At 48.8% G+C, this 24,383-nt stretch overlaps 2 protein-coding genes across 4 annotated transcripts in view; one reads left to right on the top strand and one right to left on the bottom strand.

The window, feature by feature from the left end:
- The window catches only part of LOC100115969 (amyloid beta A4 precursor protein-binding family B member 1-interacting protein), a 128,731-nt gene that overhangs the window by 87,030 nt on the left and 17,318 nt on the right, over positions 1-24,383 (bottom strand). For all 3 annotated transcript variants that reach the window (XM_031933447.2, XM_032601380.1, XM_031933448.1), the window contains one exon: positions 15,508-15,591. The gene's annotated coding sequence lies outside the window, so the exon portion shown is untranslated. The remainder of the gene's footprint in view (positions 1-15,507; positions 15,592-24,383) is intronic.
- On the top strand, positions 17,460-19,680 carry LOC100115931 (CG1970-PA-like protein). Its single transcript, XM_008215608.4, has 3 exons — positions 17,460-17,575; positions 17,686-18,113; positions 18,521-19,680. The coding sequence occupies exons 1-3, from the start codon at positions 17,484-17,486 to the stop codon at positions 19,396-19,398; spliced, it is 1,398 nt and encodes a 465-aa protein (XP_008213830.1). The 5' UTR covers positions 17,460-17,483; the 3' UTR covers positions 19,399-19,680.

Genomic DNA, 24,383 nt, shown 5'->3' with positions numbered 1-24,383 from the left:
ACAGAGCCGTCTCTTTTCTTCACCCCATACGCGCGCGGTGTCTTTTCTGCGCCTACACTGCCGCCGACGCGGTGTATTCAATGCCTCTTGTTTACGAGGCTCTTTTCTTCCGGCCGTGCTCCCCTATAGGCTTTACGAAATTTCAAGATTATTGCGCGTTTTATAAGCAGATGCCTGCGAGCCGAGATGGGCTTTTCTCGTTCTACCAGGCTTTATGGGCTTTTCATTCATTTTACAGAGACTGCTTTGGATCGAGCAGTGCGAGAGTGATGCCTATGGCTGTGGTGAAGAAAATCAATCAATGTTTTAATGAAGACGAGGGAAACGAAAAATATAATTAGTGGCATGTTGAACGTCGTACTGTTTTTACAATGATGTGTCATTTCGTGTAAAAAAACTTCGGACAACCGTATTGTAACCGTATATTGTTTGAAATGCAACACGATTCCTCAACGAAATTAGGAAAATGGGTGCGCAAGTGAAAACACGAACAAAGTAAAATAATTGTTCATGTATTAATTGCGATATTTAGCAGAGAATTCATATCGTGAAAGCGGATCGCTCAACATTTTACGCTGAAAAACAAATAACTGTCGAGTCTAATCGAAATGATTCCACAAGAGAGATATTCCTGAGGCGCTTTCGACTACTTTTTTCTCATTCACCAGGCAGAACAAAGGGAGAAAAAATCAAGTCGCGTCGCGCGACGCGATGCGGGGCCAGATCGATGACGATCTGCGTGTGCGAGACAGTCTGCACTTCCAATACCAGTGTGGGAGCTCACCTACCCACTACTGCCTAGCAGAATTTGCATGAATAGCCCAACTCAAGCGCAATCGATGTTTCTCTACATGTTCGACGCGAAATGAAATGCATTTTTCTGCAGCGTCGTCGCATTTTAAATATATGTAAGTATATTGCGTATCGGAAGACAATACATCCTATACTATATAGGAAAGACGTGGTAATTATTCTATTCAATTAAATCAAATTCATTGAATATATGCGTGAAAAATATTTTTACTCTCAAGGGCATGTCGTCGCTAAAGCTTCGCTAATGTGCCACGGGGTATTTCGTATTTCCAAATTTTTCGAAAATCATAAAGTCCGATCGAAATTTCCTTAGGTAGAACGATTTATAAAACTTAACACAACGGCGCTACAGAATCGGGTTTTCATTGCAAGCTTCTTTAAAAGATTTAATCTTTAAAAGATGTAAGATTAGATTTTAAGGTTGGCGCTGTAATCGCATGAGTACGCGTAAACATCCGTTCGTGTTTTAGAAAAACAAAACGTCTGATCTAAATTTCCCTGGGTAGAATGATTTATTAAACCTAACACTGCAAGCTTGATATTTCATTACAAGTTTTATTTAAAAAGTTATACGTAATAGAAAAACATGAATTGTTTTGTTTTTAGCGATGACATCCCATTAAAAATAACGTTTGACCTGTCGCTTTCGTCACTCGTGCTATATAACTGCTTGAGACTATACTCGTCGATAGTTTCAGTAAAGTTAGAAAGAGATGAAATAAATTGCTCAAACTAAACACGGGGACAAGAGACATGGAAGGGCTAATTTAAAAGGGCAGCTGTCCTGCGCGTTCACCTGCGCGCGCCGCGCGGACAGGTAAGCTGTCAGCGGACATCAGGCGCGACCGGAGCGTCGGTAACAGAATACGCGAGTGGAACCGCACAGCTCGCGCTAGAGTAGCGGAGGAGAAAAACGAGGAGAAAGGAGGAGCGCGCGTGCGGCTCTCTATCTCTCCCTCGTGCCATTGAACCAGCGAAGAACGAGCGAGGAAAGTGAGAGGGATGGCGAGCGAAAGAGGATTCGAAAGTGAAAGACGATCGACTCTTGCGCGGCAGAGTGAACTCACTGCGCGGGAACTTTTTAAAACTGCAGTGCCTGCACTACCTACGCCCAGGGGATGTAAAAATCTGTGTACAGGCGTACGGGGAGCCGGAAGAGGTCGAAGGCGGAGTTATTGGCCTTATCGCTCTCGGCGATTTACGATTCCTGAGTGCTCTTTTGGCTTTCTCACGGGAGGAGCGTAGTTTGCGCGAATAGTCAGCTAGTTTTGAACTTTCGCGGAGCTTAACTAAATCTCGCCGAGAAGAAATTCAATGCGGAGAAAGAGTCGACGAGATGTATGAATCGAAGAGGAAAAATGGAGAAGCGACCATAAACGGGGTGACGAATCCCTAGGAGGGCTGAACTCAGCCGATTGCTCGAGCCGTCTATGATGAGATTAATGCGAGAGACACGACGGAGAGAGGAAGGAGCCGGCAATTTAGCCGAATCAACGTATCGGAAACCGTAGCGAGCGCGGATTCCGGAATGCTGTATAGGGATTCTCATAGGGATGGGAGCCGCCCCCGATCGACGACAAGTGCAGCGTATGACTCGCGGCTGATTTCGGTCTCGCGGGAAACTTGCCGATTATTATCTCACGGTGATCCCACTTACACGGAGCGAGAGCCGCTTATCAATATTCCGTCTAATCTCTCCACCCTCTTCGGTGTGTTCCGGATTTCGCTTCAAGATTTTGCGACGCCGGAATTTATGGTTCAACTTTCGGCGCTGAACACTTGATGGAAAATGTTCGACGATGCACCTCCTCGAGATCGATAGGAATCAATTTGTCGAATGACGATAAATTGCTTGTGTGATTCAGAATGATACAGCTAGAAGTTTGTGTTTACAGAGCGATTCCACCAAGCACTGACAGCAATCAAAAATTCCGGCTACGTCGTCCGAGCCGAAAATAATCGTTCCGTTATCAACGCAAGAGTTAGCTCCCTAGCCAGAAGCGCAGTTCTTCAATACGTGCTGCCAGCGATTCGAAGAGACTATCGAATTTCAATGACGCTCGACCTCAACTCCCGCGCACGTGAATTCCACGACGACGGGCTCACTGGGTCACTGACTCGAAGAACAGAACTCGGGCTGTGCGCGCCCGAGAAAACACAGTGATGAATGGAAATGTGGAAATTGTAACTTGTGGACTGCCAGGCGCGCGGCCGATACGTGTGCGCGCCGCTCGCTTTTCCATTCATTCCGGAGAAATACCACGTCGGAGATGCAATCGCTGGAAAGGACGTGTCGTTGGAATCGTGTCCCCGAGGTGTGGGAGAGTAGGGAAATTTCAATTTTTAATCCGGCGGAATGTTGACGAGTGTGGCGGTTGTTCACATCAATAGACAGCCTCGTTGCGCATCGAGTGGCCGGTGACATAAGAACGGCGTTTTTTCTGTTTCCTCTCGAGAGCTCTGGCAAATTTGAATAAACAACACGCCTATTATTCTGCGCCTACTCTCCTAGGAATTCAGAGTGGCATTCCACTTAGGCGCGCACTCCATTCCTCGCGTCGTCGAGCATTCAAAAGAATCTAATGTTTTACGAAATAATACGATTACGGCATGGTCTTCCATCGGACATGAATATCAAACCAATTCAGTCCCCATCGTCTAGACGAATTGGAAAGCTGATGTTTTGCTTTTGTAAGCATTTGCTTTTACACTACACGCGCAGGAGAAAAAGGACAACGATCCGATCTCGTTGCTTCTGCAGCTCCGATACCATCTTTATACTATAAGAACTTAATAAAACGTATTCTCGCTCCGCCCAGTAAGTAATCACCTTTGAGAAAAACTGCATCGATCCGAGAGCTCCGCCTAGAAAGCTTCTGTCCATCTAATCGCGCTAATGCCACATAATCCTCTTAAAAAAGACTAAGTAAGTCTCGGAGCTCTTAAAGAAAATGACTGGTAACAAATGATGCCTCATGACGACTCACGTTGTCTCCGCAAAGCGCATTAAATGGAAGAAAGCTCGTCATTTGGCGTCTCGTGCCATCAATAACGTTTCCGCGGCGCTCTCTCGTGCAAGGCGCAACACGGGGTCGAAGGTCGCCGAGATAAATAGCCGCACCGCCGCCGCCGGTTTTCCTCGCGTATATAGCTATCCTACTTACGCTCCGCAAGGCAGACCGACTTTATTTTTGTGCGGCCGAGCAGCGTGCGTTGCACTCGCTCGAGCGAGCGCATGAAAAACAGTGATGCGTTTTCGTGCCGAGGCGGCGCCGTTTTGACGTCTTCGAGTGCGCAACGCTGAATGTTGCCGCCGAGAGCGCTCCGCGGTCTTTTCCGGCTTCTGTTTGTTCTACGCCGGTCATTAACATTACGCACATCCCGGAGGGGGGAGCAGAAAGAGAGATTGCTTTGTTATGTATAATATGTACGCGCGCGCAGTTTAATGCTTTCATTCACTTTTTTTCTGCCTGACAGTGAAAAAACGCCTCATCTCATTTCATCGCTCGTATTTTTAGCGCTGAATGCTGCATTTGTCTTGGCCGTGCTGTATTCAAGAGAGGATCATTCTTGATAACTGATAGAAAGTCACAAGAAATGACGCTTTTTCAGACGCGTAACGTTCGTTTTTTTGTGCTCGAATTTTTTGAGTTATCTTAAGGAATAAGAGTCGTAAATTGACCAGTTGCAAACGCATTTTCTAGAATTATGTACACAAAGAAAGAATAATTTTGCATGTTTACTCAACACTTTTAGGCTGAACAAATAGAATCACGAGATCAAGCTACTCCTTGGTTGTATGAAAACGCGATTTGACAAAGTGCGATTTCTGGGTATTCCAACGAATACGTCCGGCTAGCTAAAACTGCAGACTAATTTCAACAAATTTTCACGAAACCTTTCTCGAAGAACAATGTGTTGCGCGACAATAGCCTTAAACAGTGATCAATGTCGTGCTTTCCCCGTCGATTTATTACTGCGATATATGAATACAATATATTTGCGATGTCCATAAAAGAACCGAACAGACGTGCGCAATGAAATATTGAAAACAGGGAGGCATTGAAAAATTATAGTCCGGGTAAGCGGAAACGATCGCGATGAGTCGCAGAAAAACGAATTAAACGCACAGGCTACGTTAGAACCGAGTTCTCTCTTCCTCTCTCGCCATTCAGCTTCTCTTTTTTCGCCTGTTCTCCGTTCCCTCTCATTTACTATTCGAAGGCTCGCATAACCGAGAGGATCGAGACAACGCATGAATCGACTCGTGGGTGATTCATTCAGAAAATAATCTGCGCCTCGTGAATCTCTCGTAAACGCCCACGGGAGTTATTCTCGGGCTAAGAAGCGACTCGCTTCACCAGCCCGTGAGTAATTACTTCGATTGCTTAATTAATTTTCGGATAAAACTGCTGCGCGCGTTCCCCGAACCTGCGATTAATTACTTTTGTGTCTGGAGTTTTTAACGTAAACATAATGGCGATGATCATCAATTTCCTTTCTATTCAATTCAACATAATAGTTCTCTCGAACATCTCTGTGCTTTAGTCTGTTTTAGACCGAAAAATAAAAACTAAATGTCACATTGATGCTTTCCAATTCTTTAATTTTCACTATGAGCGCACTAATATACGCATTTTAAGTTTTCTTTTTTTAACAAAGTTTACGGAAATAGAGAAGGAAATTTATTACGAAAGCAAAATAAGTTAGCTCCACTAATAGACCGACTAATTTCGTCCCAATCAAATTAATTTATCGCAGAAATGTATCTCGTGGAAACTGTTGGAGAACAATGACGCCCCATCATCATGGACATTTAATCTAACGTCGAAAGCTTCAGCGCTAAAGACGGCAACGGGTGCGTGCCGAGTATACGAAGTGGTTGTGTACCTAAATATAGAATTTCGTTTGCGATAGCCCGTATTCTCCTGCATCCGGTCGAGTAATTTACTGGAAACGCAGACTAATTCAACGCAGAGTTGATGAACAGAGCATTCTCGGCTTGAAAATTTGCCCAGTTATTGTATAATCTATTTCTGGATATTAAACTGTTTCCGATATTATTCTATTTAAATGTACTAAATACAAGAGAGAATTCAATTACTGTTATACTTTATTTTTCGTCGTCAATTATTTTTCCATCTTGATAAATGCATTTATTTTTATATGAAAAAAAAAACTACATCTAAAAAAATATGAAATACCATTTCCAAATGGGCGCACGTATGAACATTTTGACAAAGAAAACTTTTGTAAAGCAACAACAAACAGTGGAAGCATATTTTTAAAAAGAAGCAGTAGAGTTTAATTTGGCAAAAAGCCTCAGACGCGCGCGAGAGACAGAGCTTAGGCAGAAATTGCGAAATGCTCAGGAGACGCGTAAGGGTGCGTCGACCCTGCAATCGATATTTCCATTGGGCTTTGTATCAACGTCCAACTGTAAAGCTGTTTGAAACTGTCGCGCGACTTTGTCTTTCTCTGCACTGCTGCTGCTGCTGCTACTGCTGCTGCTCTTGTATGAATGTGGCACAATGGTGCCATACAATATTTAAATTTTGCGGGAATTACAACGAGGAGATTGTGATAAAAGAAAAGATTATTCTTCCCTTATAATTGCGTTTTTATGTTGCATCTAAAAGCTTCTAGAGTGCCTTTAATGGCTCTGATTAAGACTCACTAATCTTTAATGGCGTACAATCAACCGGAAGGAAATACATTTTTTTTTTACAGTAATCATTATTTTCGTGTCATTGTCTAATTATAGTATATAGGTTTTTTGTAAGTGATCGAATTTTAATGCATTTTCTGAAACTTTTTAATGTACACGTGCGATAACGTCGAAGAAAAAATCTATAGATCGAAAAGATTGATAATCAAATTTAGCGAGTTGTATATGTATATGTCAATTCCCTTTAATCGGGATTTCGCGAGATTAACTAAAAAGTCGCTCTACTATGCCATCATGAAAAAAATCGCTTCACGCCGTAAAATCTGAGTGACACGCCCTTTTTATAAACACACGAATCCCATCAGAAATGACGGCATAGATATATATGTATACGTAATATTCATGCAAGACAATGCTTGAATTGCGTATCAAGCTCAAAGCGTTTCATTGCGAGTATTTAAAGATTATTTTTTTATATAAAAAACGAAATGAACATTATTTTTGAGAGTAAATTAACGACTTTAGACGCGCATATTGTAATGACAGGAATGGAAAAGTGCCTATGCGCTATCTATTTTCACTTACAATTAGACACGCTGAGTTTATGCGGTAACGAAGGAGCACGCTAAAAAACTGCTTTGTTTTGATTATTGATATCGCACTGGCTACACGTACGTATGTACGTACATTAAAATTAAGTTTAATCGCTCGGTGTTTTTATAATAAAATAAAAATGGTAGGTAAGTAAGCTTCAAATTTTTATTTAAAAAGGTCTAGATTGTTATCATATTTACTAAATTTCCACTTTTTAAAATAATCAGAGGACGAATAGAATGATTACCATTGTTTTAGAGTAAAATTGCATTGAGAAGAATTCTCTATAAAATAGCTGGATAAATATGAAACGGTGCGTAATTATATTAAGAACTTACGTACGAGTGACGAAGAATGATAAAAGCAAAAACCAACTCACCTGCAACAGAAACAAAATATTCATCGTTAGAGGCAAAATGGTATACGATACACGTAGCTATAATTGAACTCGATTAAACTTTTAATAGCCTCTACTAAAGTTGAACCAAGCACACGGTTCTCATTTGCTGTCTATTTATGCATATAGAAACTTAATACACATGCGTTTACTGTACATTAAACGCGCGCATTGCCTTCGCATAGAGCTTATCTTTTGCTAAACTACACGCGCGGAGCAATATACCTGTATACATATTCGAGTCCGCACATAGACGCGATCATACTTAGATTAAGCGAAGTCGGTATATGTCGCCCGCTTATCGCGCGCGCACAAACCAGAATTTATACCTAATCCATGCGCGATTTTACGACTGCGCATCGTATTAAGCCAAGTTGGCGCGATTCGCCGATCTCTTCCTCTCACATATACTTTCGTTGCTCCTAACTTTTACACCCGACAGTTTTTCTCACGCTTGCGCGCGCGGGCGGGCATTTTTATAGAGGCTGCTAAGAACTTTTGCGTATAGGAGCATAATCCCTCGGGAATATGAAAAAGCACAGTTGCGCAGCGCACTTCTAATTAGTTTCATACAACCAGGCGATGGAAAATAAGAGTGGCGAGGAAAAATCCGGCGATTTCGCGTTACAAGCTCGAAACAGAAGCCCGCCGTGTATGGCTGTTGCAAAACTGCCAGCGCCGCAGTGGCGCTCGGCGATTATGCGAGTGGATTACGCGAAGCACGGTTTCTCCGGTTCGTGTATGCACGCACCGCACTGGGATTCGTATACCGACTTGCATGTGCGCACGACGCGTTCGTATTCATCTCGGAGCCTGCAGTGTTGTGCAGTGTCGCTCATACTCGCCGTGTATGTACTATGCGCGTGTGCGTTTACACGTGACGCAGGCTGCGCGTGCATCGGGGATAGGATGAGACGTCGGCCGCGTAAATATTCTCCAGCTGCTCACTCGCGCGAGATCCTCATTAATTTCAATGTCTGCATAATGCGCACATTGCGCATACATGCAAAGCGCGCGGCGAGCTTGACGTCTTCATTTTACTTGGCGACGTGTGTTAATAAAGTGTAGGATAGTGTCCGCGCAGCGGAACAGTTTTATGGAGGAAAAAGCTGCTTTCGGGAGCCATGGGATTAAGTATTTCGACAGCGCAGGTGTATGCTCGTAGCGTATGTGTTCAATCCACGCAGGCTTTATCAGGCTTTTATCCCGGTTATAGCGCTGCGATGTTTTTTGAGGACGAAGCGAAAGTACCATAAAAATGTCATGTGCGCTGGCTTTGTCGTTTCATAATTAATGCAAGTATCGTAAAAAGCGAAGGTGTTTCAGCGAGCGCTAGCGCGGATCCGCGCATAATTGCAATTGCGCACGTGTTGCGACGTTAAACACTATTCCCGCACAAACAGCGTAAACATCCACTGTACTTTTAGTGCAGCGGGCTCGTAGAGCGGGAACCGATCATTGTATTAGCCTATTGAGGTCGAGAAGATACACAACGAAGCGTTAATTATCGCGCAGCCGTTTGCGGCGCCTCGATTGTTCCCATGGTATATTGCACAGACGACGTCTCGAAGACGCAAGATAAAGGCGTCGGCGTCGGATGCTAATTACGCTTCCCTCTCGGCCCCTGCGTATCTCCGGCCTATCTCTCCCTCACTTTCCGCGCTTCTCGCCCGGTTTTCGAAGATTCGTATCGGTCGCAGCAGCGTCAATTACAGACACGCCGAGCGGGCAAAGCGTGGCGCGATCGGCTCACGCGAACTATACAGAGAGGCTTTGCCGAATCGCCGGAGAGAGGGGACGCAACCTTGGCGCGATAATTGTAATCGACGTCCGTCCCGATCGTGGTTTGCCTGGTTTTCTGGTTTGCCCCGTTGAACGCGATTCTGCAGCGCAATAAGCGTTTTCGCCGAAAAGAAGAAGAAGAAGAAGAAGAAGAAGAAGAAGAAGAAGAAGAAGATAAAGAGAGATTTATACGGGCGTTCATCAAGAGTAAAAAAGTAAGTATCCTCTTATTGTTAAAGGCGCTTCGCATTTTAATAGATCTTTTCGCCGGAGTGTAAACAAGCGGCCGCGCTCGTAAAAAAACCCTTAACAGTTTTACTCTCGCGGCCGCGGGTGAATGAGGATCCCTCATATAGGCGGCTATCCGGCTCCGCGGACTGCAGTAGCTCGAGTTCGGCATTACCCACACGCACTCGGGAGTCGAGGCTCTCCCGCTCCTGCAGCTTACGCTCTCTCGCATTCGGCTGCATTCGGCTCTCCGACGCGGCGCATTCGCGACCATATTTGGCGAAATGGGCAGAGATCGCGAGAGCGGCGGAGAGCCGCGTACGTGCAGGTATACAAGCGGGGAGAAGGAGTCGCTCTGACCCCGCGCTGTGAACTTTTGCGCATAACGACGCCGCGGCGAGGATCGTTATCGAGGAGCGGCGCTAAGCCGAAATGCTATTGCGCACACGGGCTTTTGTCATTTTTGGCGAGCGTAATGGCCGCTTGCGGTGGCTAAGGCGGTTTGGGAATTTAGGTAACTAGCTGCAGTTGCGGGCAACGCGCTCGAGAGTAATGAGTGTGACTTTTGTGAAATCACAAGGAAAAATTCGACGGGTGAGATGTTTAGGGGCAATTTGTATGCACGCCTCGTTATTACTCAATAATCGGCTATTTCCGCTTTTTTATTACGAATAATTTATAGCTACATGCACGAGTGGAAATTTTCGCCGCGGCGCGTGGGTGCAGCCGAACGTAATCACAGAAACAAGCGACCCTCGCTTTCTCTAGGACGAATACCTATATAATATCGGAGATTTTTATTCGATTCTCTGGATGGACGTGGAGGAACGTCGACTTTCGAATGTCGAAAGTTTTTGTGAAATTAAAGCTCCGTAATCTCTCGGCGCAGAGTGAGGCAAAAAGTGAAAGATGCGTACGCCAAAAAGGTACACGCGTGCTGATGAGCCGCATTTATGATTTTCGAGAGAGAAGAAACGACTGGCCATAAAAACTGATGCCAGCATAATAAAAGTAACAAACACGCCTAATCCTCGAGGGGATCGAAGCGTGTCCGCGGGAGACGCGCATAAAGTCATCGGAGTGACGCGGGTCCAGTTCAGCGGATCTAGACACGACGCGAGCTGCCGATTATGTAAAAATATGTGACTCGAAAAAGAACGAGGCCGAGCGCATAAAGCCCCCGAACGACTCGGGTTTTACTAATCGATCGTCGTTCCGCGGCTCACGACTAGAAGCTGTTAGCATATGCGCGAGTCCTCTGCAGCGCAGCGGAAAGTGGTACGCGACGCGCTTTTGTATACGGAAAGGTCGTGAATAATACACAGGACCACCCGGGCCGCCGAAAATCCCGTGAACGGGTTCCTCTCTCTCTCTCTCTCTCTCTCTCTCTCTCTCTCTCTCTCTCTCTCTCTCTCTCTCTCTCTGTCTCTTTCTCTCTCTCTCTCTCTCTCTCTCACTCTCTCTAGCTTCGCGGCTGCCGTGCCCGTCGATAAATAACCTCCTGCTCCACCTACGCCGCGCCGTGGTCACAATGGCAGTCCTCCCCTTCCCTCTCTTGCATCTCCTCTCCGACTTCGCCTCGCTCTCTCGCGCGGCTATCCGCTATAGGCTTTTTATGGGGGAAACCGGAGACGCTCGGCTTCTTCTGCCACTGCTCGAATCGCCGCGTCGAGAGCAGGCGAATGAGAGAAGGAGCCGAGGGCCGAGCGCGCTTGACGATAATAGCTTGGGACGCGGTAAAAAGTGTAATTTCAAGGTGTTCGAATCGCCATTTACGATCGAGCTGCGAAATTTCTTCGCTCCTCCGCTTTTACGCTCCTCTTATAATACGCCCGTTATGACGTCGCCGTGCTCGCCTTCTTACACGTTCCCTCGACGACGTACTTGTAATAATTGATTGGAATTTTTACACGGTTGCAATAACATTTTTTCCCGCTCCCCGGGCGGTGATGAATCTCCTTGCATTTCTCCTCGATAAGACCGCTCCTGAAAATCTGGGACCCGCATAATGCAAACCTGATAAACCCGGAAAAGCTAATTGAATACTTTTCGTCGTCGTAGGCACATTGTAATCCTCTTATTCGGCTTCTCTATAGAGACCAGCCGAGCTGCGAGTGTATACCGATGCAGTATAACGTTGCAGAGGACATTATGTGGCGCATAACGAAGTGACGCGCGCAGGATGAAACGGGTTTAATGTCGCTCGCGAAGCCGGCCGCAACGTACCGGGACTTAAGCTTAAGACGCGATACGCTTCAGCCCCGCGGATAATGATTCGAGATTTCACCGACAACCTGCCGTCACTTCGGCCAGGAGAGCAGCGCCGGTAATTGGAAACTCCTGCCGAGGATGAGCTAATCGATCAGCGCGTGCCTGCCCATGGATTGACTGCATAATGCATCGCCGAATTTCGCGGGTGAGCGGATTAAAAAAACTTTCTCAATTAACACACCCAATGACCGCGTCTCGCTGCAATAAGCAGAATATTACGAAAGGAGGCGGCGAGTAAATAATGGCACACCGTCGCGCCGATTATATTAAATTGGCGTGCGTCTTATTTTTTTCATCGCGTATAATACAAGCGCGCTATAAATTCGATTTCGAATTTCAATTAAAGGCCGCATTTTTCAGAGGCCGGATAACATGTTAATTCCACGCTCGGGCAATCGCTCACGAGATCGGAATATCATTCGAGAGAGCCGCGTCGTCCCGTTAATAATGTTATCAATATTCCCCCGAGTTTCAGCGTCGAACGGGCTGCGCGAGAGAAGAGCTCGGCCTCAAAAATCGCTCTCCTCGAAATCTCCAGAAGGAGGAAGAGAGGACAGTGCGTGCACCGCCGGCCTTTCCCCGCGCGCACACGATGAGGAGAGATCGAAGTTAAAATCTCGAAGGAAATATAAAGCGACGGCGTATTAAGACCGAAAGTTACGAGTCTCGCTTTATCGGAGCGCTCGATCTATAAAGTGCAGCGCAGCATCGGAGAGCCGGCGCGCGCCGCGGTCAGCTTCATACGCATCGAAGTAATATACGCGAGAAAGAGCTGCGAGCCGACAAAAGGGAGCGATAACCTCGCTAGTGCCACCGCCGGCCCGCTGACCCGGCTATAGAAAACTCGCTCTCTGTAATGTCTGCTCTCCTCGTGTACCTATACGTATCCGCACTCGCGCGGCGGGGCTGTGTGTGTAGAGGCCGATGGCGTACGCACGGAGCTTGAGCTTCATCATTCGCTCGAGCGGGACACTCTGCGCCAGAACCGCGATATTTTTATCCGCCATTTTATTCGAAAATTGATTTTTACACGTCGTTGTTTCCGAGTGCTTTCGTGCAAGCGAATGACTTTCGAAACCGTCTGTACGAACACGGAGCGAGTTTAAATCGAAATAATAACAATGACTCTCGCAGTCTCGTAGGACACAATAACGACGCGCGTGTTCGGTGCTCTCTCGAGGGGAGCGAGACGAGTTGTAACTCTTTGGATGTGTTCAGCGGCAGCAGCGACTATAACAGGTACAGATGCATGTGGGTGTATATCAAAGGACATGGTAATGCCGTGGATTATGCGACTGTGTCGCGCCGTAGAGGAAGCTTACACCGCAGAGCAGGATCGACTGAGCGCGGAGGTGCCAGTGTCGTAGCACCCTAATAAGCTTTATCTTTGCTCTTTTTGTTCCTGCTCAGGCTGCGCGCCGGCTGTTATATCCCTCAGCCGCATGCAACACGAGCCCTTTTGTCTTATTAAAAATTTAAGCCGCTGGCTTAGCGTAAGTCGCCTGTCAAAACATGCGATGTAAATAAGGATAATTATGATGGACTGGTTGGTATTAAGAAGTTTTTTCACCATTTAAATGGAGAATATCAGAGCGAGTAATTTGTTCTTCGATCGCATTTGAATTTCGGTCTGGCGCAATTAAGAGTATGAGAAACGCGGGGTTATTGTTCCTTCGGCATCGACTTACACTCACAATTAGAAAGAGGTTGAAGATTAATCAGCGTTAGGATAGGGAATAATAATAATGAACTTTTGGATAAGGCGTTCGCCGACTTCGATTGTCTATTGTTTTCTAGATTCAAGAGTGCAAGATAGACAAAGTTTTTTGCGCGCACTATTTACTTTAAAAAATGATCGGCCCCATCGACAATTCGGTTTCGTTCCAGCGATACAATCGTCTCGGCGAGGACTTTTTTTTCAGTAGCGCGGTGCGCGATAAGGAACGAAATTGAATTCCTCGGGATAGAGGCGCGGCTGCCGCGATGGGAAAGCGAAAAAGCCAAATAGCGCATGAGAGCCTGCGTGTACAGGAGCGCAAGTGGGCCAATTCGCGATTTGCATGGCTGGCCGCAGGCCAAAAACGTCGAGGCTAGAGGAGGGAGAACGAGATTTCGTGTAGGAACTAGCTGGCAGAATTGTCCTGACAGCGCCAATTCAGACCGATAATGAGACCGAGATTATCGTGGGACGGAGCAGAAGCGCGAGCCACAGCCGCACGAACCTGCCTCTCCCTAATGCTAGTTCGAATCTTCCGCGCGGCTCTCGCTCGTCTCTTGACGACCGCTTTATTTGACCGAGTGTCTAGCTCGTGATTGTTCTTGCGCCGGCCGCAGCGTTGACCTCGCGGACAGCTCTCTCAATTGTTTTGATGACTTTTAAATCGCCTGCTGGATTTCATGGTATAGGAGAGTTTCCTTCGCGAGGTTTCGAATCCCGCAAAGCTCGCCGATGTATTTCGAGGACAAACGGAGTAACGCGAGGCTGCGGATGAATCAGACTGCGCAAGTGTTTTCGAGTGAAAAACGCTGTTCCAACGACACATTCATATTCCCGTGGCAGAGAAAACAAAAAATGTAACCGACGAGAAGAAAAATATTGGAAGAGCGATTCAATAAAAGACTCTTGATAACCCATTTCGCGATAATACAGCTCGTTTGAAAGAGAGGCTCAAACATGCAAGAGCGGAGAAAAAACGATAAAAAGAATTAAAGCCGCGGAGCAAACCGGAATATCGCAAAACTCGTCCGATAGAGAGAGATAGAGAGAGAGAGAGAGAGAGAGAGAGAGAGAGAGAGAGAGAGAGAGAGAGAGAGAGAGAGAGAGAGAGAGAGAGAGAGAGAGAGAGAGAGAGAGAAAGAACAATAAAAAGAACAGGGTCAGACAAACAGACGTACACGCGGTAAAACGACTCGGCGCTGCAGCATGTGAGGTGAAAAAATCCCAGACGGAGAAAATATCGAGTTCCTATTCTCCGGGTGAAAATCTCGGACGGAAATGAGATTAGCGCGGTCTTGTCGGTTAACCGCATCTGCTACCGCCGTCCTTACGTGCGCGCAACAGTGTAGGACACGGCTACTAGAGAGAGAAGGACAGCGTCACCGACTAAGGAGACTCCGCTGCTGTGCTGCTAGCTGCTACTGCGGAGGCGCGTATACGTAAACGGAATAGAGCCGATGACAACGACGTTGAGTCGTCGGACTCTCCGCCGCGCTTTGCGCAATTGTAAATTCTTGCGAAAGCCTCCTACCGTCTATAGTCGCCATGCCAGAATGGACCTTCTCATTTGTATCCATGCAGGACCCACATTGCCGGAGTGACATCACGAGACTCTTGTGTGCGTACGCGCGTTTATTGAAGAATCAAGCCGCGCTTGTGAGTGGATTTCTGCAAATACGGCTATTCAGACTCGCGCGTGCAGTTCCTGCCTTCCTTTTACCTCGTACGATGTATGCGGTTTTTAATCTCCTTCGCTGCGTCAGTTATAAATAGTTTGTTTTTAGATGCTATAGGAGGAGATCCGCGCATTAATGCAAAAGCTCAGGTTTCTATTGCATACGAAGCATTTAAATTGCCGCTGAAAACAAGTCTATAATGGTCTTCGTAAAATCGCCGCGAAAGCTCGTTAGAAGGACGTGCGATAAACTCGATTTAATCAAAACTCCGCGAGTCGTACGCGTATCGCGGCAATAACTACTCTGTAGCCGGGTAACTGTAAAAATTCATAATGAAAACAAGCCAAAGTGGAAAACTCACCGAGATCCCTCAGAACCATAAAAAGGCCCTTGTACGGTCAGCCGTGACTTCTAGGCTAAGTCCTTGGTTGCCGTGCCGGAGAGACTGAAATAAAAATACGAAAGGCTGAAATTTATGCCTCGCTATAAACGTAGCCGGTTCGTTAGAAGGCAGCGCCGCAATTAGCGGTGCATTATTACATTAGCGTAACGCCATAACTTCGTTAATTACCGGGAGGTCGGATCGTTATGTGCCTGCCTACCCCCGACTCGCGCGATATTGTCTTCTATCGCTCCCTCTTATCATCAGTACATGACGGGTATAACATGCATAAACACGGGAGGAAAAAAAACTGGAAAAGCTGTAATCGCTCTCGCGCGCGCGAGCAAATTGCACGGACGGTAATTATTTTTCACGCGAGCCGAGGCCGCTGCGCGTAATTGAGTCACTGTTTTCAGAGGCAATAACTGCTGTCCTCCGTATTTTTAGAAACTTGGTTTACAGCAAAAAGCAAACAAAATGGATCTTATTCGGAAAGTCGCCGAGAGCGATCGGTTGCGAATGTCCGAGTAAATTTTTTGCCAATTACTTCTTGGGTCATCACTCGGCTCTTTATACTGCTTTCTATTGTCGCCTGCCGTCTTCTTTTTCTCCGCGTCTCCGTCGCGTCGCGAGATGGTCCCTCGCATGCACATAATCGAGCCGACGGAATGTCATTCGATATCACGCCGGAGAGGGCGAGAGACGAGCGAGGAGAGCGACGAATGCAGCACATACTCGCGGCTCCTGTCGACTTTCGATCGTGTCGGAATTTCTCCATTAGCCGCGGAGCCCCGGCAGTCGATTTTCTCTCCTCTCATTCTCTCTTCTCTCTGCGTTTCGCCATTTCTTTGTCCCTCGTTGCACACCCCTTTCATTTTTATTTTTCCCGTCCCCGCGCGCTGCACATTTCCTGCGGCACTATCTTTTCTCCTTCGCGCCAGCGCCGCTGCTGCTCTTAATCTTCGCCGCGAACGCGTGGAATCGAGGCGAGCGAACGGGGGAGGGAGGAGCACTCGTAGCTGATAAAGAAAATGCGGATATGAAGGGAATAGAGATAACGCGCTCGGGAGAGATCTATACGGGGAACGTGACGCGAGCCACGCCGATATGGGAAAGTTAATTCTCGTTGAAAGGAGCGGAACATCCCCGTGAAATTCCATTACTTTGATATGGTCGCTCTGGTCGACGCGTCGAAGAAAGCGTGCACGCGCGAGCATAATACCTTGCAGAGACACGTCGATGGAGTTATTTAATTTTTCAAGCTCGCGCCTATGCGCGTCGACGCCGTAGAAATGATTACGACTGCGATTTGAGGCCAGCCAGGAGACTCGGAGGATAATTGATATCGACTCCGCGCGCGCGATTTTAATCAGCGCGGGATGCTGTTGTGTGCATTTTTTGCAGCAACCCTTTCTCCGCGGCTGCATTGTCGCGAATAGTCAATCAACCGTACGCGTGAGTTTACAAATTATGTAAAAAGACATCACATGCGGATTATCTCGAGCATTACATCATGGTAACGCTTAGCGAAATTCATTACAGGCGCGCGGTCGTATAGAGCACAAAAATCGCGTGCTATTCGACGATAATTTTCACAAGCGAATCGATCCGCAGCCATCCGTTAACGTCTGCGTATAAGGCTAATTTGACTGGCGAGCTAATTTAGGCGCATGAAATCGCGCGGGATCTTTGACACGAAAGAGTTGGCACGTGACGTGGATGGAAACGTAGCGATTCACGATCACCCTCGAGCTTGCGAATTAATCAGACAATCTGATGGCTTATCGCCGGAGGAGGAGGAAGAGGCGTTCTGCACGCAGTTGACTTCTGCTGTAATATAACGCACTAAAGGATTAAACTCGCTCGCGATTCAATGACAAAAGACAGTCGCGAAATCAACAGATTGCGATCGATTATCATACGACGTGTTACGCCCCGAGCATAAACGCGAGGAGATGGCATCTAAATTGCTGAAGCTCGTACTTTCGCATCGAGGCCCGCTGAGAGCAGGAGATCAAATTCTGCGGAGTGCAGTTCGTCACGAAAAGTGAGTAGAAGCGGATCGAAAAAGTATTGGACTGCATCCTAAGTAAATATAACCTCAACTTTCTCGAGAAGATTGAGAGAGCATAAAAATATGTCCCGCATACTTCTCAGTCGCAGACTCGCGTCGACGTGGTACCCGGACAAGGAGTACGCCGACCAGTTCATCGGTCCGACGGTCGCGCCCTGCCCGGAGGACGCGCCGAAATGGAAGTTCCCGCCGTACGAGCAGGAGCAGCCGCCACCAGTGAAGAGGATCAAGAACGTGCGAGTGAATTTCGGCCCCCAGCACCCCTCGGCCCACGGCTGTCTGCGACTGGTCCTCGAGCTCGACGGCGAGTACGTCGTCAGCGCAGACCCGCACATCGGCCTGCTGCACCGCGGCTCCGAGAAGCTCATGGAGTACAAGACCTACACGCAGGCGCTGCCCTACTTTGACCGCTTCGACTACGTGTCCGTGCTCTCGAACGAGCAGTGCTTCGCCCTGGCCGTCGAGAAGCTCCTCAACATTGACATTCCCCTGCGCGCCAAGTACATCCGCAGTGAGTGCAGCCAATCGATTAACCTTCCTTTCCTCGCGCGAGCTTGCGGACTCAATTTACTCGACTCGCGTGCCCGGCGATTGTTTCGCCGTTGCTCTCTGGAAAAATGCTGGACCAATAACAGCAACACAATGGAGAGAAAGTCGCTTGTTTCGTTGCAATAAATCTGAGCACACATTGTACGTTAACGATTCCAACGAGCAAAAAGGATTTTTCGAGCCGGCCACACTTGATAGCCTTTTGTCCAAGGATCTCTCGACTTCTTGCGATTTAAAATATGAGCGGCCCATTACACCGCGCGCAAACACGGCCTGCGAATCGAACGGCCAAATTAATTTTGCATACAGCGTAGCGATGAAGCGCAGTCAATAACCGGATAACGAGGCCCTCGCACCTTCTTCCCGCAGCCATGTTCGTGGAGCTATCGCGGCTCATGAATCACATGATGTCGATAGCCTGCCACTGCCTGGACACGGGCGCGCTCAGCCCGTTCTTCTGGGTGTTCGAGGAGCGCGAGAAGATCTACGAGTTCCACGAGCGCGCGAGCGGAGCCCGCATGCACGCCTGCTACGTGCGCCCGGGCGGCGTCGCCGTCGACCTGCCCCTCGGGCTCCTCGACGACATCCACGACTTCGTCGCCAAGTTCTCGGAGCGCATGGACGAGGTCGAGGACCTGCTGACGGAGAACAGGATCTGGAAGCAGCGCACCGTCGGCATCGGCGTCCTCAGCGCCGAGGAGGCGCTCAACTACGGTTGCTCCGGCATGATGATCCGCGCCTGCGGCATTAAGTGGGACCTGCGCAAGAGCATGCCCTACGACGCCTACGACTGCGTGGACTTTGACGTGCCCGTCGCCTGGAACGGCGACACCTACGACCGCTACCTGGTGCGCATGCACGAGATGCGCCAGTCGCTGCGCATAATCGAGCAGTGCCTGAACCAGATGCCGGCCGGCGAGGTGAGGGTCGACGACTTCAAGATCTCGCCGCCGCCGCGGGCCGAGATGAAGCTCTCCATGGAGGCGCTGATCCACCACTTCAAGCTCTTCAGCGAGGGCTACCACGTGCCGCCGGGCGCCACCTACACCGCCGTCGAGGCGCCCAAGGGCGAGTTCGGCGTCTACCTCGTGAGCGACGGGAGCAGCCGGCCCTACCGACTGAGGGTCAGGGCGCCGGGCTTCCCGCACCTGGCACTGCTGAAGAAGCTCGCGCCCGGACTCATGCTGGCCGACGTCGTCTCGGTCCTGTCCACGCTCGAGATCGTCTTCGGCGACGTCGACCGGTGATTGGCCAAATTGCCGCGCGTTACTCCCCCCGCGCGTGATTGATGGCTTCATCAAGACGCCGCAGCGCTTGCGAGGAGGGACCGACGAATTTGCGATGCGACCTATTGCCTGTATGGGTCGTCGCCTCGCTCCGCGATGGACTCTTGATATTTATTGATGAACGACGCTTTGTCAATCGTCCCGGGAATTTTTCGCCCGAGCGCTGCAGCGTATAGGAGATGGGCGGGTGTAGTTTGATAAGGCACGTTGAGTCACGCCAAATAAAAAGTTTATCGCAACTCATTTTTCTTATTTTAATTAATAACGCGACGGAGTCGCTCTTTGCAGGAAAAGCGCGAGTTCCAAATTCACAGAGGTCAAAGTGCGCGGGCGACGCTCGTTGCGTTGTGGGCCATGCATAAATGAGTCGCCGGTCTATGAATATCAGACGAATCTCGCCGCAGCGGAAAACACGCTTTTCCTGCAGTACTGAATTTGTAATGCTTCGTGGATGACTCGATCGCAAGAGTACGCGGTGGGTTGTGTATAGCTAAATAGAAGCTTTATTTAGACAAACTCATTTCTATATAATGAAAATATTATTCAGAGAACGATGTGAATTCGAGCTAATGAACGTCGGAAAGGATTTTTTTGCACGCCGTGTTTACTCGCAGCATCCATTCGTCCGGCACTCGGGGGCTCATTCATTATTCAGCTTATTTCCACAACATCGCGCGGCAGCCCCGGCAATTTTCATCCCCATTCGCGCGTAGCGTTTTCCTTCGGCGCGAAATGAAAGCGTGCATATTAATTTCCATCCGCGGCTGAAATAGAGAATAACACGCTGATGCTACACAGCCGCAGCGCAATAATTCTCGCAAAGACAGGCGCGCACGTATCCGCGGCCTCGAGTAGGAGGCGTGTATACACACAATACCGCGTACACAAGCGGCGGCGGCTGCAGTAGCGCGCGCTCAAGTGATGCTCGAGCGATACTCGGCTGCAAGACGTACGCGCGTCGTCCGCACGACGCATAAGTAAATTCTCGCATGCGGGTGGGCGTATGGGTGCGGAAGGAAGGAAGGCGGCAGAAGAAGCCAGCAGCGGTGCCGGCACAATGCAAGAAAGAAGCTGCGCGCAGATCTGCGGCGGCGAGGGCAGCGGAAGCAGCGGCTCGGTGAGAGAGGTGGGCGAGACACGCCGCTCGCTCGCTAGCGCGGCTATATATAGTAGCCTAGTCGACGACCCCTCGTCGCTCTCTCCTCTCCTCTCGCTCTCCGCACGCCTCCGACCGGCGCGCGACTTGTCTTCGCCCAGGCCCCGTGTACTTGTGCATGTACTTAGCTGTGTACGCCAGCGCGCAGTCGACTTCCGCTTACCGCTTCAGCCTCCGCCGAACTTTTCGAGGGAGCTAATACGCGCCTGCGCTGATTTTATTTTGCTCGAGTGCCTCGGAGCCTCTGGACTGCCTTGCGGAGTGTACAACATGCGAGCTGCCTTTGTGTCAGCGGGGAAATTTAGAGGCCTCGCGAACGAATCCGGCTCTCTCGTAAATGGAATAATTCAGCTTTGTTCGCGCAGCTTCGAAGACACTCGGGGAATCCGCTGCGAGCATTACAGCAATTATACCGGGCGTTGTTATTTCGCCTGCCGGAGCTAGCTGTAAAATTTCGCGCTCCGATTTCGGGAGTAAATTTTTAACTACGATCCGGAGAAAGTTCTGGCTGGAATGGAATAGTCCGTGCTTTGCTCGCAATCAGAAAGTTCAGGGAATATTTCTCTGGAATTATAAGGTTGTAGTAATCACGTGCGTCGCGACGATCATTTTCGTGCAGTTTTTAACGCACACGGCGCAGTTGTAGTATTATTATCGGCTTATTGCATATACATCAAAGGCAAAAGGAGGACTCGAAACGTTCGAGTCGCGCTGAGCACTTGCCCGCCCGTAGCTTCGCCTGCGCAGCCGTCTGATTATATGCAGCGCACGAGGGTCCATCCCTCTTTAATACCCAGACGCTATATTTAAACGCCTCTAGACGCTCTAATTAGAAACAAAAGCTCCTTGGTCGAAGAAAACATGCGCGCGGGTATAAAGAGTATTTTAAGAAATCGCGCCGATTCCACGCCATAACGGATCACGATAAGTAGATAATTGCTCGAGTGTCAAAATTAGGGGCCTTCGACGAAAACGCGTTATTCCAATACGATTTCACGCACGATATTTCGTAAAGAGCATCATGCGCGCGCGAATAAAATTGTTAGTTTCCGAGGCGACAAACCGAGAAATCGATCCGCCAAGCGAGGTAAGTGAGGCTCGCGCGCGTTGCGGCAGGCACGGGAAGCATATTGCTGCGTCGGCGCAGGCGGAAGGAAGAATAAATTTTGCAAACGGTTTTCTTTCGCCTGCCCGCCGCTGTACACTCCACTGAATGTAAGCGGGAGAGTATCGCGCGGAGTTGAGCGACTGGTACGTGGGCAAACGTGAAACTGACGTGAATGATGTGGGAAGCCCTGTGGTAAAACGACGTCATGGCTGCGAGAGGCTGCAGCACGCCGGTGCATGCGAATGAAAACGCTGCGGGAAAATCCGACAAACGAGCGGCTGATTCGTTTATATCGGCTCGGATTTTACGTCATGGACGATGCAACAATATTTTACGCGAGATATTCCTCCTCGAGACGGGAAGGAAATAAAATCCAGGATGCATGCTCGCATTACAAAACTCGAAACGTACACCCCCACGAGAGCTGCGGCAGGTCGTCGCTATCTGGCCGAGGAGATCTGTATAAGCTGCGGTGGCAGCGGTAATAAGTAAAAAAGCGCACAGGGCTTGGTTGACATCCTCGGGGTCAGGGCAGCGCTGCAGTGCACGCGAGGCGCGCACGTGCATATCGCACATTGTAAGCTCTTATTGTTGCAGCGGAGCGTCAACACGGCCCTCAAGATTACGCGCGGCACGACTCCTCGCGCGCGCGCGCGCGCGCGAGAAACCGGAGCCGGGAGAGCTCGATATAACCAGCCGGGCATTGTTGTTGCCGTGGCGAACTGTGCATTCCGCGGGTTTGACTTGCAAAGCGCAGCAGCGCACGTTATAATATATTATGTAGCTAGCAAGCGCGAGCGCGCCTTTTTAAAGGGCCGCCGAGATGTAGTAGCGCACACGAGCGCGTTGTGTGTGCGGTTGCTCTCCATCTCCGCGTACAATATCATGTAGCTGCACGATTTACTACGTGCGAGGAAAATATTGAACGTTGCGGTTGGCGAAAGCTTTTGAATTTTTCGAACGACATAAGAGACGCCGTGCGTGCGCGTGCGTTGCCCCTTTCTACGGCTTATACTGCGCGCTTGCAAAACTTTTGGTTTATTCGCGCTGCAAAACTTTAATCGGGTCGTACGAGTTGATTATAAAAGATGCACGATATACTGCGTTATTCTCGCGTGGATATTAATGACCGCAGGCCGAAGTGCTCGGGGCGTCGTAAAATATTATGTGAAGATTTTTTTACGATATACTCTAGAAGACTATATACGGCCGCCTCAGCGAACGCGCCGAATGTACTAAATGAGCGCGTTATAAGGATGCTCGAAGAAAATTAATTTTTTCAATAATTGAAACAGCTGTTGTGCGGATGGATTGTTGACGACATCCGGTAGCTCGTAGATTGCGTCGTTATCTTCGCAACTTTGTACATGTAGACCTACACCGTTATTTATCGAATCGCCGACTCACCGAAACAGAAAAGATGCCTCCATTACCCTTTCTTTAACGATATGCTAAATAATTTGACGTGAAAATAAAATCTCTCCCGCACCTGAAAATGATCGAGCGCAGAGTAATTATGACGCATCCGCGCGGTGCGGCTTTCCCGCTATGTCTACAGAAAAGCTGCCCGCGACGGATTAATGAACCCATCGCAGCCCGAGTTCGTGAACGTATACGTACGTGTGCGGCGCAGGTCGTGCGCAAGTGTGCATATGCAGATGGACGCGGGTCTGGCGCAGTGCGCGGAAACTCGGCGTCTCACTTTGCATTCCCGGCGCTCTCGCAAAAGACGACTGCCAGTCGCGTTAACGAACACACGATATTCGCGCGGCGCGACGCTCGAGTGGTAATTGAAATAGACGTCAAAACCTCGGGCCGTTTGCCGCTTTTTCCCTGGAATCCCACTCGCTCTTTGTGAATCGGAAATTTTACTCCGGCTGGCGCCGCCCTGGATGAGCCCTGGATCACGCGCGCGGCGTAATTAAATATGCGTGCCTCCGTTATAGATAATTGGATCCGCACAAAAATGACGATGAATGTCGACTACTTTTGCATTGGGGGATCAGGCATCAGTCACTGCGTTTTGCTTCTGTTTACAGCGCCAAAGGTCTTCTAACAACGAGTGTCTCATTAACATAGAAAAATATGAGTTTTCGAAGAGCCCGAGACGCGAAGACGAAGGGGAAGAAGCTGCGATGAATTTCATTTGGAAAACCGGCTGTACACAAGGAGCAGCGCTCAAGTGCGTTATTCATGCACGCGCACACGTACAGGTTCTGCAGTGCGTGGCTCGTCTACCTGCAGCTCGTTGCAGGTTTCCAGTCGTTTCTCGATAAGGAGATGCAGGGTGCGCCCGCGAGCGGCGTTTCGCTCCATCCGGCGCGCGTGATAGGGCACTTTTCGAACGTTTCTATCGCGTGCCGTGTACTTGGCTGTAATTTATGCCCGATAGCCGTTCTCGGCCCATGCCGCCGATCGTGAAAACGCGAAGAAGCAAAAGGAGCGCGCACCGCTTAAAGTGATGTACCGACCGCGTATTATGACATATGCGCGATCGCGCGGATACCGATTACGATAACCGGCCGCGCGCTGTTATTTACGGCGTATAAAGCTGCTAATTATTTCGCGCTCTTCGATTGAAAAGGCTCATTGTTTTGCGTCGGCCGCGCAAAACAATGAACGGAACTCGAACTTTCTCGCAGTTTAACGAGCGAGATACGTGATTTACGCTCGATCGAGGAC

Source organism: Nasonia vitripennis (assembly GCF_009193385.2).
Source record: "Nasonia vitripennis strain AsymCx chromosome 1 unlocalized genomic scaffold, Nvit_psr_1.1 chr1_random0009, whole genome shotgun sequence".
In the NCBI taxonomy this organism is placed as follows: domain Eukaryota; kingdom Metazoa; phylum Arthropoda; class Insecta; order Hymenoptera; family Pteromalidae; genus Nasonia; species Nasonia vitripennis.
This window is presented reverse-complemented; position numbering and strand designations above follow the sequence as displayed.